Source organism: Colossoma macropomum, unplaced genomic scaffold (assembly GCF_904425465.1).
Source record: "Colossoma macropomum unplaced genomic scaffold, Colossoma_macropomum, whole genome shotgun sequence".
Lineage (NCBI taxonomy): Eukaryota > Metazoa > Chordata > Actinopteri > Characiformes > Serrasalmidae > Colossoma > Colossoma macropomum.
The window spans coordinates 3,376,812-3,391,268 of record NW_023494806.1 but is presented as its reverse complement, the minus strand read 5'-3'; the positions used below and the strand labels follow the sequence as shown (position 1 = coordinate 3,391,268).

Here is a 14,457-nt window from a genome sequence, read left to right as displayed (position 1 = left end):
CCTGATCCCCCTACACTGGATGACTGGATAAACCTGGTCAATGAAATATATCTAAAGGAAAAAAATACTTTTTCTATTAGACTGAAGGTGACAAAATTAGTCAAATTCTGGTTAAAATGGGTTAAATATATAAAGTCTGTAAGACCAGGGTTTGTAGATGTATATATGTATATAGTTATTTGTTTACTTTTACAGAATGTCAAAAAGAAGGGGAAAAAAAAGATTTTTTAAAGAATAAAAAAGATGAAGATAAATCACAGTGTATGAAAGGATATATATATATAATTAGAAATTAACGTGCATGGAATTGTATGTTGTCATTGCATGCTTTTGAATGTCTCCCCTGGAAAAAATACAATAAAAAAAAAAGAAAATCAGCAATAAATTTGACCAGGGGTGTTCAAACCTTTGATTATGGCTGTACATTAATTCTAATAATGTGCTATGACTTCCATTTTTTACCAGGACTGACTGTAATGGGCACCTACGAGACAGAGCTGGCTAAGATGGAGGCTGCCCGTCAGGAGCTGGCCAACGCTGAGAAGCTGTTTGACCTTCCGATCACTATGTATCCAGAACTGCTCAACGTGCAGAGGGACATGAGAGGCCTGAGGCAGATTTACGAGATCTATAAAGCACAGAAGGTTCGACTCAGTCCAGATGCAGACTAGCTGTACTTTCAGTGGAGTAACACTGTTTAAATTGTAGCCCAAGATTAGCTTTATGCTGGTCCTCTGTCCATTGTAATACCACTCTGTACCCACTGGGTGCTTAATTTCTGTGAGTTCAGCAAGTTTTCTTAACACTGGCTACATGGGGTTATGGAGATTTTGCCGTTTGTAATTATGTTTTATATCTATAATTCTGTTATGACCTGGTCAAGAGTCAGGCCGTAACAGAAAATGAGAGTGGGCTCTCTCCCCAGACCTGCTGCCACACCAAACACCGGTCGCCACTTAAACCAGTAAACGAGTAAAGTCTTATTTTTCTAAAAGATCTCATTGACAAAAGGCTAAGCTGTGTGGGAGGACGGCTTCAGGGACGAGAGAGGAGAGAGCCCTGAACGTCTCCCGAGATTGTGGCTCGGCAACCTCTTATACAGGAGGGCGCCCTCGTGTGGCCAACCACTGGCCTGCACGTAAAGCAACATGCAAGAGGGGAACATACACAAAAAGGTGGCAGACACACAGAAAGGCCAGGACCAGGGGTCATAACAATAGTAATTATAGCTTTACACTTAGTATAGTCACTGTACGAATGATAACGTCTAAACATTTAATGCTGTCTGTGATAAATGAGTGCGTTTACATGCACTCAATACTGCGATAATAAGATTTTGTCAGTAGTCTGATCAACATGTTTACATGAACTTGGGTAATCAGATAATGGGGAAACTCCAGGTCCACATGAGTCCGACAGTAATCAGATTTCTGCTTTGTAACCAGTCAATAAACTCACAGAATAAGACGTGATGTAAAACTCAAACTTCATGCTGTGGCTTGTTTTTTTAAACATTGCGCCACTTGAAAATATGAACATACTTCATTTTGTCAAGCATGCAGTTGGTTTCAGCGTCGCTCCAAAAGTGTTTTGCCACAGTCTGTTTTCACACATCCGAAAGAAATCAGAGTAAGAGTTCACATGCACTGAGTAATCTGATTACTGAGCTAAAATCCAGCCTCTTTATTGTATTTCTTAATAGATTTCTAGACCTTACTCTGATCCAAGAGATCACAGCATGCTGTGTACAGGACCATTATCAGTTGGGATAGTGTAGTGGGTAACACCTCTCCCTTCTACGCTGTAGACCAGGGGTATTTAATTAAAACTCAATAAGGTCCAGTTTGCGAAAATATCCTCAAACAAAGGCCCGAACATCATAATGCCTAACTTGCGTCATGATTCAGTGCCATATACTGTTTACTGAAGTAGCCTAGTAGTTATATCAACATTTTATACAGTCAACAACTGAACGTCAAATCAAATAAAGTACAATTCAGTCATATTTCAACAATATTTATTTATTATTTATTTTCAGTCACTTTTCTCTTTTTTTACGGAGCCCTGTAGGGGTCACCAACGAAAAAAAAATTGTGAGGAGGAAAATCTGTCCCTGCGGTTTAGTAATCCATACTCTCAGTTTATAAATGGTGCCCACAGATTTGGAAACTGTACTCTCGGTTAGCAAAACTGTACCCCGTACTACGGAGCTCCATAGGGCTCCATACTTTTTAGAGCACGCCATGTGAAATAACTTCCCTCTCACTCACTTTCTCCTCCGACTGCTGTCTCTCACCTCGTCACTCCCCTTACTTGCTCGAGTCTCAGTGCTCATCATAATGAACAGATCTGATTGGTTGAGTAGCGTCACGTGTGATATTTACAACGCATGCGATTGGTCTGTCAGTTTCCCGTGCCGCTAAAGTGGTACCATAAAGGCTAGAAAAGCCACGCCGAATAAAATAGGACCACCCCGTCGAAATTAAAAAATTCTCCACAGTTTATCGGTTATAGGTCCAGGTCCAGACTCGGACCGCGGTCCGCCTATTAGTGACCTCTGCTGTAGACTGTCCCCCACCTGGGTAAACATCCTACACTACACCAATAAGAGTCCTTGGGCAAGGCTCCTAACACTACCGTTGCCTACGTGTGTAAAATGATCAAATTGTAAGTCACTCTGGATAAGAGCGTCTGCCAAATGCCATAAACTTGCTGCAGAAATTATGATCGATGATTATTGAGTGCATTTAAACACGCTGTGTGAGATCTGTATGCTACATTTGCCTGTTCTTCCGTGTGTCTCCCAGGCTGCTAAGACAGAGTGGTCTCAGACTCTGTGGGTGAACCTGAACATCCAGCTGCTGCAGGAGGGCATTGAAGGCTTCATTAAGAGCCTGAGGAAGCTGCCGAAGGATGTGAGAGCGCTGCCTGTGGCCTTCTTCCTGGAGGGGCGCATGAAAGAGTTCAAAGACTCTCTGCCTCTGCTGCTGGACCTGAAGAATGAGGCTCTGAGGGACAGGTACAGAAAACGGTTTCACCTCAGCGTTATTTTCATCTTGCGCTTCTGTTGAGAAGCTTCAGTTTGAGAACCTCTGGGCTGGTTTAATCTGAGACACGATGCGGTAAGGGCAGCTCCTAAACAGGGGGGCAAATAAGCTTTCATGTTATCCGCCATGCACTTTTTTCTTTAGCGTTTTACTTTTCTGTCCAGTTTAGAACCTGTACTGGTATCAGGTGGTCTTTTAACATGCACCATGAGGCAAATCCTCTAACGTTTTGCACCATCACAAATCCTGATTGTCTGTAAGCATAACGGTCCTTTACCACTTATCAGTAGATCAAAGGGGTGGTCGCTCCTATTTTGCATTTTTGTTTCTTTGCATATGCATTGATATTAGTTTTTAATAGGATATCTTTCTTTTTGGCCCTGACATGCATGTCTTTATTGTTGCTTAGAGATGCTTGTCCAACATGATTTAAGTCCATTTCTGCCAGTTTTTTATCCTGGTTTTGGCAGTGCTATGTCTAGTTTTGGCTTGTGTTTGACCTCAAAGCTGTGAACTATTTCACACTAGTTCACTTTCTTGAAGAGTTATAGTTATTTTTATTTATTACTAAAGATCAAGAAAACATGTCACCGTGAAATAAAAACGTTAAATATGTACCTACTTCTGCCCGAAACGGAGAGAAAATAGTAATAATAATAAAAAAATTAGAATTATGTTAAGTGTCCCTTATTAGTCCCACAACAATGAAGTATTACCTCCGCATTTAAGCCATCTGTGCAGTGAATCAGCCACATACACACTAGTGAAAGCGCACACACTATGCCCAGGGTGGTGGGCATTCCTATCCACAGCGCCCTGGGCGAGCAGCCGGTGGATAGGTGCCTTGCTCAAGGGCATTTCAGTCATGTCCTGTTGGCTCAGGGGATCGAACAGGCGACCTTCCAGTCACAAGGCTGGTTCCCCAACCTCCAGCCCATGACTGCCCCCAATAATAATAATAATAATAATAATAATAATAAAGCTATTATTGAACTTATTACTATAAACAGGCTTCCATAATAAAAGGATATTATTAACACAGGGCTTTGTTTTACACTGGTCAAGTGAGACAGTGAGATCAACAGATAGACCGTGTTCCTAAAGATCCAGTGTTTCACAAATTTAACAAAATAAAATACAGACTTATCAGACTTAAGAATTAAGAGAGGTCATTCCATTCTGCACTGGATGTGGCAGATGCTGCATAGTTTCACATCTGCTCTTCATGGCCTCACGTCTTTGTCTCAGGCACTGGAAAGAACTGATGCAGCGGACAGGCACCAGCTTTGAGATGAACCCAGACACCTTCACCCTGGAGAACATGTTCGCCATGGAGTTACACAAGCACGGCAACGTCATCGGAGACATCGTCACCTCAGCCGTCAAAGAGCTCAGCATAGAGAAGGTATGAAATCACTGTATTTCAGAGGATGCCCCTTGCACCCTGCTCAGGTGCTTCATTGCTATGTTTAGAGTCTCCTGCTCTGCCACACCTGATTCAGTTCAACTCCCTGATGAGCCAAATCAGTGGATTTAGAGGAAGTAAAATGCTGCACAGCAAAAAATATATATATTTATATATACAGGATGCTGTTGGCTGGATATTTTTAGTTGGTGGACTATTCTGAGTCCAGCAGTGACACTGAGGTGTTTAAAAACTCCAGCAGCTCTGCTGTGTCTGATCCACTTGTACCAGCACAACACACACTAACACACCACCACCACGTCAATGTTACTGCAGTGCTGAGAATGTTCCACCACCCAAATAGTACCTGCTCTGTGAGGGTCCATGGGGGTCCTGACCACTGAAGAACAGGGTAAAAGGGGGCTAACAAAGTATGCAGAGAAACAGATGGACTACAGTCTGTAACTGTAGAACTACAAAGTGCTCCTATATAGTAAGTGGAGCTGATAAAATGGACAATGAGCGTAGAAACAAGGAGGTGGTCATAATGTTACGCCTGATCAGTGTATGTAACACACTACCAACTAATATTGTCCTAACAGTCCATTGGCAGATACATTTATTCATCTGGAGATATAAGAAAGTAAAATTATCTGCCAAATTAGTGAGAATTTTACACGATAAGTTTCTTGAAACAAGTAAATCACAAGTTTGGTTACTTATGCATTAAAAAAATCATTAATGTGGTTAATTATGTATCACTTCTGATATTCTGCTTTTAAAATAGAGATTTTTCTCCATTTCTCCACAGGGCGTAAAGGAAGTGGTGGAGTTGTGGGAGAACATGAAGTTCAGCGTGCAGCGCTACTTCAAAGGCACACAGGAACGCGGCTCCATTCTCGGCGCCGTGGACGAGATCCTGCAGAACCTGGACGATAACGCCATGAACCTGCAGAGCATGGCCGGCAGCCGCTTCGTAGGGCCTTTTCTGACCACCATCCAGCAGTGGGAGAAGAATCTGTCACTCATCAGTGAAGTCATTGAGGTCAGCTGCAGAACATAGGGCCTACATTTTTGCCATCATAGATTCTATTTAGTATTAATGAAGATGTTACACATTGACCCAACTGCTACACATAGACACAGCAGCAGCCAACAGTTACTCTAATATTATATAATATAATATAATATAACATAATATAATATAAATATATATAATATAAAAAACGTATAGTTCCGGTCCTAAAATCTGATTGGCTGAGCCGCGCTCGAAGCCATTGTAAAATCCACAATATATCACGGCAGTGACCGCCTCACAACAACTGAACTCTGTATCACTGCGTCACGGCATGAAAGACTTTCTGCTATTAATGGAACAGTCTTTGACTCTAATGCTGATGGCACAGAGCACAGAGTGCACTGATGAAATAAGAACCCATTTTTGTTCAAACTGAGGGGCTGAAAACGTATTTTCATATCTAGAACTAGGTTGGTCAGCTGGCCTACAGGCTAAAAGATGGAAAACAGCTTAAACAACTCTATCATTAATATCACAGACTTGAATTAAAGTACTCGATATGATTCACTGAAAAACTGCAGTATAAAAGTCTAAAGAATGTCACCTGAATGTCTTACACACTTCAAACGTCTGTGTTCCAGTCTGAAGTAGCATCAAACCCTGGCTGAATCCCAAACGGCTCCGTACTCCCTAGCTAGCTAAATAGTGAGCTGTGTAACATTAAGTTTAGAAATTCTAGCTTCTTCTGTCAGATAGTGACTGCTTGTCAAATATGAACGTGGATGAATCCCAAATGACCATTTTTGCGATATTTTGCATTGTTGGGGTGCAAGAGACAGTATTTAAATTCCTACGTAGTGCACTGTGTAGGGTGCAGGGAGCCGTTTGAGATTCAGCCCCAGCGTGAGAAGAGGGGCGTCGTCAGACTGGCAGAAGACTCACGGTGGTAATTTGGAGACCAAAAAGTACTTATAAACTGAAAGTTTTTGCATTAAACAGTGCTGTGTTATTACATGTTCACTGTTATACTTAAAAAGTTTTCAAAAATCATGAAATGTCTGAAGTTTACTGTGATGGGTGACCGAACGTTCTTCTCCTCTTTCAGACGTCCATGGTTGCTTAGCAACGATACCGTACTCTAAAGGAACTACATTTCTTGGCGGAATAGTTGTTTATGACGGTTATTATCAATAATAACTTAAATAATTATCTAAACCGTTGTGCATTTTAATATATTTTATGTTGGCCGGCGTTTTATGGAAGCAATAAGCCACTCAAGGCAGTAAGTTACTGTGATTTTATCACAGGGAAGAGAGTTTTACTTCACTTTGCGTTGTTCCAAAGCCTTCCCCATGATAAAATCGCGGTAACCCACGGCCTCTCGTAGCTTATTGCTTTAATGATATAATATAATATAATATAATATAATTAATGGATCATAAAACTTTTTGAGAATCATGATTATCGAGGTATCGTGATTTTACGTTTTTGCCATATCGCCCGCCCCATCTCGACTACAATTTATCTTCTCAGTAGTAATTAATTGGCTGTTTGGATGATGATAACGCATATTTTACTGCTCTCTCTTACAGTAAGAAATGGGCCCTGACGGACGCAACCATTAATATGCATTTTTCTAACCACATAATGTGATGTTCTTGTCTGTTTATAGGTTTCCTTGTTCACTTTTTCCAGTAAAGTATTTTGAAAAGTGAAAGGCTATGATAAGCCATGGTTTATTGATGGTCAGTTTATTACATGTGTGTTGTTTGGGCTTATTTTACAACTCAGTTACTCAATTAACCATCAGAATAATCAGTATATCATGTTTAGTATATAGTATAGAATAGTACATAACGAATTATAATTATTAAAATTCATAAATAACATAATAAGCTGACACAGTTGGACCCATGGACAATTCTGAGATCTTTTTTATGACGTGACACTTTCCAGGTTTGGATGTTAGTGCAGAGGAAATGGATGTACTTGGAGAGCATCTTCATTGGAGGAGACATCCGCTCTCAGCTGCCCGAAGAAGCCAAGAAATTTGACCACATTGATAAAATGTTCAAAAAGGTATCTAACCTTTTAAATCTTTCCTAAGGATACTTATCTTAAGCAGGCTGGAGTCCATTAGTGAAGCTGAATTCACACTTATTCTCCAAAAAAGTTCTAGACTGTTAATCATTTAATATAATTCATTATTTGAAGTAAGTCTGTTGACTGTATGACTTCTGGTGCGGTGCGTCCTCAGATAATGTCAGACACAGTGAAGGATCCGGGCATTAAGAGATGCTGTCTGATGCCGAACCGCCTGGCCGACCTGCAGAACCTAAGTGATGGCTTGGAGCGCTGCCAGAAGAGTCTGAACGACTACCTGGACTCCAAACGCAACGCCTTCCCTCGCTTCTTCTTCATATCCGACGATGAGCTGCTCAGCATTCTGGGGAGCAGCGAGCCGTCCTGCGTCCAGGAGCACATGATCAAGGTACTTAGAGTCAGACTGGGAAAGTAAGGCTTGACCATTTTCTGTTGTGATGTTGAAGAACATCTGTACATCATGCTATTCATTGCTAAGCTGTGTTCACAATTGGCCAGGGTCGCAACCTAAATGTTAAGAGCCATTTTGTCCTTTCAACAAAAATCTAACCGCCTTGGGAGCCACAACATTTTATGTCCATTTTACCATCTTGGCTGTAAATATGTCTCAGTATGTGCTGATGTCCTAGTATAGGCTAAAAAATATAATACAAATGAAAGCGCAAGCTTACTTAGCCTTAGCTCAGCTATAGCTACTTTTCTCACATCTCTGGCAGGAACATTTTTAACGAGGCTGAAGTCGCTTCTCATTCCGCAGCTTTTTGTTCGAATTTTCTCGTTCCGCCTTAAATGATGCCTGAGGTGCCAGAATGTAACTGCTGCACCGTTTAAGGTGGAACGGGAAAATTTGAACAACAACCTGGCGAATGGGAAACTGACTTCAGCCTCACGACTGTTTCGTTTTTGACAGTTTCTCGTTGCAGATTAAACATATCAGGAAACTAGCTTGAGTGATTATAAATGCAAATAATTCCATTCGTCTCCAGATCATCGTCCATCCTAAATGTTTCTCCTTGCCTTTTCATTAATACTAGCTAGGCGAGATTTGTTGCTATGGTAACCAGCAGCCTGCATACCAATCTTCAGGGTTAAAGGGTGAATCAGCAGTTCTACATTAACTCCAGCTTTTCAGACCATTTATTGTTAAACTGTGTTGAACGATCAGCAGAGCTTTATTTTACTGTAAAGGAGGATTATTTTATTTTTACCTACAAATCTGATTCTGCTGTGGAGCCACAACAGGGCAGTAAAAGAGCCGCGTGTTGCCGACCCTCTAAACTAGGCATTTTTCCTTAATCACTGTGCGAAGGGGAAGGTGGTCAGTGCAGAACATTTTTAAAGAGTTTATTTAAAACTTTATAAGAAAAGAAATAGAGCCTGATGGACACCCACATTTATATGCGTTTTAGGGTGTGTTCAGGTTTGGCAGGTTTGGTTGGATTAAAGCGAACCCTGGTGCGATTGCTCTGTTAGTGCGCCTCATTAGAGCTCTGGTGCACACCAAATAAGCAGATAAAGACCCACTGAGCAGGTCGTTCTCAGTTGGCTTCAAAACGAACTCTGGAGTGGTTCATTTGAATTATGAACACAATACAGACCAAACATGTCTAAACAGACCAAAGACAGAACAAACCGTCATCTCCTCTCTGCAGAACGTCTCTGGTATGTGGTGTCAGAGTGTCTGGTGCTATTTTGACGCATGCATGTGTTTAATCATCTCTTCATAAGCTCTGATTATAGAACAGATAGTTTCGGTTTTGGGAAAAGGCCGAGACACATTTAAAGCCATTATAAAATTCTCAAAATACACATTTAACTGCACATATAAAATATATTATGTATTAAGGCACTAAGCAGTAAATCAAAGGCTGTGTATGGTTTGTGAATGGTCAGTTAATTCCGTTTTAGTTGTTCAGCCTTATTTTAAAACTTGATTACTTGATTAATCTTCAAAATAATAAAACTTTACACTTTATAATAAAAGTATATTTGTAGATTACTCATGTAATTAGTACCTGATCTTAGGTCAGCAGCTAACAGCACTTTTCTTTTGTCCTTTTTGTACTCTAATCCAGATGTATGACAACATCGCTTCGCTGCGTTTCGATACCGGGACAAACGGGGAGACGGTGGTGGGGGCCCTGGTGTCAGCAGAGGGGGAGGTGATGGAGCTCAAGCAGGCTGTTCCTGCGGAGGGCCGAGTGGAGGACTGGATGACTGCAGTTCTGCTGGAGATGAGGAGGACCAACAGGCTTATCACCAAAGAGGCAATCTACTTCTACAGCCACAACAAGAGCAGGTACATAAATCAACAACCCAATGAATGGACTCCGATTGTGACCTTGTGCAAAATCACAGCAAAGGTAATTCCCTTACAGTTGAGCTGGACAGATGATTTCTGTAATGCTGTGTTAACATTACAAGAGTAGATGGAAGACACCATACCAGATGTTCTGTGTTTCAGTGGATTAGCAATGGAAAATAAATTGGTTATGTACAACATCAATATTAATATGTCAAACACATTAGACCAGGGGTCGGCAACCCTAATGTTGAGCCATTTTGTCAAGTTTCAGCAAAAATCTAACCAGAAGATTTCATGTCCATTTTATTGAAGTAACATTTCACCATCTTATAATCATGTCTCAGTACGTGTTAATGTCCTAGTATAGGCTAAAAAATATAATATAGACAAAAACAGACTAACTTTGCTCTGCTTTAAGCTCAGCTATAACTGCTTTTCTCACATCTCTGGCAGGAAACTTTTCTGCTAAAGTAGAATAGTTTCTTGTAAAATGTCTCTTAACGTTCGTTTTTTTCCGAGGTTGAAGTCAGCTTCTTGTTCAGATTTTCCCGTTCCACCTTAAAGGGTGCCTGAGGCGCTCAAATGTAGCTAACTTTGTAGCTAACTGTTGCACCATTTAAGGTGGATCGTGAAAATTCGAACAAGAAGCTGGCGAATAAGAAGCTGAATTAAGCTTCGCAACTTTTTAGTGTTTGACAGTTTCTTATTGCAGATTAAACAAATCAGGACTCAGTTGGCATGCTTATAAATGCAAATGAGTCCATTCGTCTCCAAATTATTGATGTTCGTCTTGAATCTCTCTCTTTGCCGTTTCGTAGCTACTAGCTAGGTGAGATTGTTGTCTGCATTGCTGTGGTGACCAGCAGTCTGCGCTGATCTTCAGGGTTAAAGGGTGAATTAGCAGTTGTGGAGCCGCAACAGGGCAGTAAAAGAGCAGCATGGGGCTCCGGAGCTGCGTGTTGCTGACCCCTGCATTAGATGTACTGATGAACATTTGCGTGTTTTCAGAACAGTATAGTGGGTAAGACTAATGCCCTGTTCACTGCCATCACCATGGTGACATTTACATAGCTGCATCTTTATCAGTGGTTGGGTACCGTCAAATCTACAATGGGTATAGTTTACAGAGTCAATAATTGATTTGTATTTTTCTGAGCTGCAACAGTCATTATTGCGCATAAAATATTGAAAAATCAAAGCTCGACCTTAGAATTTATTGGTATTCTTGACACACAGCGAGTCTGTTACGCTATTTGAAAGGTCTTGAAATTAGTGGATAAGTCAAATTCAGTGAATTCATGTTTAGTTTCTTGTACTGGATGGACTGGAATTTAATCAAGCCCAATTCTGATTATATTGGTCGTTCCTAAATACTCTAAATGCTGTCCCTGGGTCAGGGTGGACTGGATGCTGGACTACCAGGGCATGGTTGTACTGGCAGGGAACCAGGTGTGGTGGACCTGGGAGGTGGAGGACGTCTTCCGCAAGGTCATTGCTGGCGATAAGCAGGCTCTGAAACAGTACGCCAAGAAAATGCACCGACAGATCGACGACCTGGTCAGACGCATCACACAGCCCTTAAAGAAGAATGACCGACGCAAACTCAACACCGTCCTCATCATAGACGTCCACGCCAGGGACATCGTGGACAGTTTCGTCAGAGACAGGTACAAGACACGCTCATTTTGAACTTTCTTATTGAAATATCGTGTCTCACATCTCAACTCACATTCAGGCTTACAGTGCAGAATATCCTCCTGCTGACTGAGCAAGAATCAAAGGTTTTATACAGTTCTAACAAATACATTATTATCAGATGTGAAGTTAAGCACCAGTCTGTCTACATAATTCGACAGTGAATGTGGATTGGCTGTAAGACGAGGTGAGGACAAGTGGTTGACCTCCATATTGTTGATGAGACAGTTAGAACTGCAACATTGCAGAATTCCTAAGACTGGATGCCTGAAGTCTGACATTTAAACAAGTATTTAAACAAATAAGTCAGAGTTATCCCAAAAATATTAAATATTGTTGTTACTGAGTGTCTAAGTAAAGAGGTAGAGAGCTATTTAACCCTTGTGGGGTGTTGGGGTCGGTGGGACCCATTTTCAGTGTTTACCACAAGAAAAAATGATGTGATTTATTATTATTTTAACCTCAGATTCTTGGTCTTTGCTCATTTTCTGTGAAGAACATATAAAATAACCCATTTTCAGTGTCTTCACTCTGTTCACCCCCCACACATTTATATTACACATGTGGTGTTGGGCTGAACCTGCGGGGAGTAAAAGTGTGGAGGTGCTGTGTCCTTCACTCTGTTCTCCTCCTACATGGCCTGCTATTAGTGTGTGTGTGTGTGTGTGTGTGTGTGTGTGAGGGTGGACAACATGGACAGGCTGCTGACTGGCTACAGCTGCTAAAGGAGAACCCTACGCTGGACACTTGTGATATTTTAAACATCTGGTATTTTACACAAATTGTTATGGTTATGATTTAAAAAAACAATAATGTGGTGGGTCCAGCAGACCACTGAGTAACAAACACATCAACACCACACACGGGTTAAATCTGATTTGGGAGCGAAATAAAATCTTTTCAAATTGGTGAAATTGGTAAATTGAAATTGGTGAAATTAAATATAATTGTAATCACAAAAAGAGCTCTTAAAGGCTTAGGTCTGTGTTTCCCAACCTGCTCCTCAGGGCCCCCACATTTTTCCTTCATCTCTGTGTGTTGTGAGTTAGGTTGGAGCAAAAATGCGGACTGTCTGTGGGGTCCTATGGACTGGGCTGGGAAACATTGGCTTAGATCAGTGGTTCTCAAAATGAGGCCTGCTTCACAAAGCAGGATTTATTGCTTAGCCAGCTAACTTTAAATTAATTCTTAATCTAATCCTGGATTTTCTGTCTCACAGTGGTGGTTCACTTTTTCACTTGGATACATTACAGTGGCAACTTGTGCCGTACACCTAATCTGCTCCATGGCAGGTTTAGTGGGAGATGACAGATCCATTACAGATTGTATCAGAGAAGTTCTTTGACCAGCCAAGGGCAGACCCTTCTTTCCTTTTTAGGTCAGCTTTCTTTCTGAATTGCTGCACATCATCAGGACGTCTTTTATACTACACATAAAATCAAGGCATTAAAGAAGAATGGCAACCACTTAGCTACCTCTTCATGACGTTTATAGTGAACAACCAGTCTCATGACAATCGTTTCATCATTCAATCGACCATCGACAGTCGTTGGATTATCGGAAAACAAGAAATAATACTGCATAAATATAAAGACTATAAAGCAAAGCAGCAAAAAGCAACTGTTGACACAGTGACAGCAGTGATAGTGTGTTTTTTGCTGTTACAGTTGCTTTCCTTTAATGAGAGTACATTTGTTGTTACTTTACTAACTTTACTAAATTTGTTACTTTCCTCCTCTGGTAAGTACGGAGCCCCTGAGGGGACGGAGGTAAAAAAAAAAATAAAAAATGTAATTAATTTGAGTGAACGTTTTGCAGTTCATACGCACGTTTTCTTTTATTCGTGGTCACGATTTCTTAAATCGCTCCCTTGTTTTCTTTGAATCGTGTGCACATTTTCTTTACTTTGTGGGTACGTTTTTTTTTTAATTCATGATAACGATTTTCTAATTCGTTCTCTCATTTTCTTTTAATTGTGGTCATGTTTTTATTTTGAACTGAATGCACGTTGTTTGTTTTTCTGATTCGTGCACAAAATCAATGTAGTAGATACAGGTCGCGTTATTTGTCCTGTGTAGAAGTAACTAACAGCTCCCCGAGACTGTCTGACGGGTTTTGATGTGTTTGATGACGGGTTTTGATGTGTTTGATAAGATAATAGACAGAGAGGCTCATCAGGTCTGGTTTTGATTTGGGGCGTTATGAGGAAACTGCAGCTCCTCTTCACAGCAAAGTGCCCACAGATTCATCAGTGCAGCTGCAGTTTGGTGGAGAAATGAAGGAAGACAATAAACTACAACCACAGTCTTCACTAAACTGCACTGTCTAATGATCATATTTAACAGAGATAGAGACGCAGCGCGGCCGCTTAGTCCTGTTTCTGCTCCCACGTGAAGCTGCGGTGTTAGAGATCATCACACAATTACAGAAAGAAATGATCAGCATCAACAAACTCACATTAAACACACACAGAGACACTCATGTGGGATGAGGTCGAATGGCAAGAGAGTTTAATAGATCTATGGATTAGATGTAGATATATTAATGTGAGGATGTTGACCTTTTTTTTTTACCTCCGTCCCCTCTGGGGCTCCATAGGTAAGTACACTGAAAACTTCACAATATGCAGGACAGGGAAAATGCAAGACCAGGGTTGGGAAAACTGCTCTACTCATAATACTATCTGTCTGCAGTATCACCGATGCTCGTGAATTTGAGTGGGAAAGCCAGCTGCGCTTCTACTGGGACAAGGAGCCGGACGACCTGTTTGTGCGACAGTGCTCTGCTCAGTTCTCCTACGGCTATGAGTACATGGGCCTGAACGGCCGACTGGTCATCACTCCGCTCACTGATCGCATCTACCTCACGCTCACACAGGTACAGA

The 14,457-nt window shown here is 41.1% G+C and overlaps 1 protein-coding gene across 1 annotated transcript in view; it reads left to right on the top strand.

Annotated features, from left to right (window-relative positions):
* Window positions 1–14,457, top strand: part of dnah10 (dynein axonemal heavy chain 10) — a 109,071-nt gene that overhangs the window by 37,568 nt on the left and 57,046 nt on the right. The window contains 9 exon segments of the mRNA XM_036598948.1: window positions 466–644; window positions 2,808–3,019; window positions 4,296–4,452; window positions 5,264–5,497; window positions 7,427–7,549; window positions 7,728–7,961; window positions 9,649–9,872; window positions 11,276–11,545; window positions 14,267–14,450. Of these exon segments, the coding sequence (XP_036454841.1) occupies window positions 466–644; window positions 2,808–3,019; window positions 4,296–4,452; window positions 5,264–5,497; window positions 7,427–7,549; window positions 7,728–7,961; window positions 9,649–9,872; window positions 11,276–11,545; window positions 14,267–14,450 (1,817 nt within the window).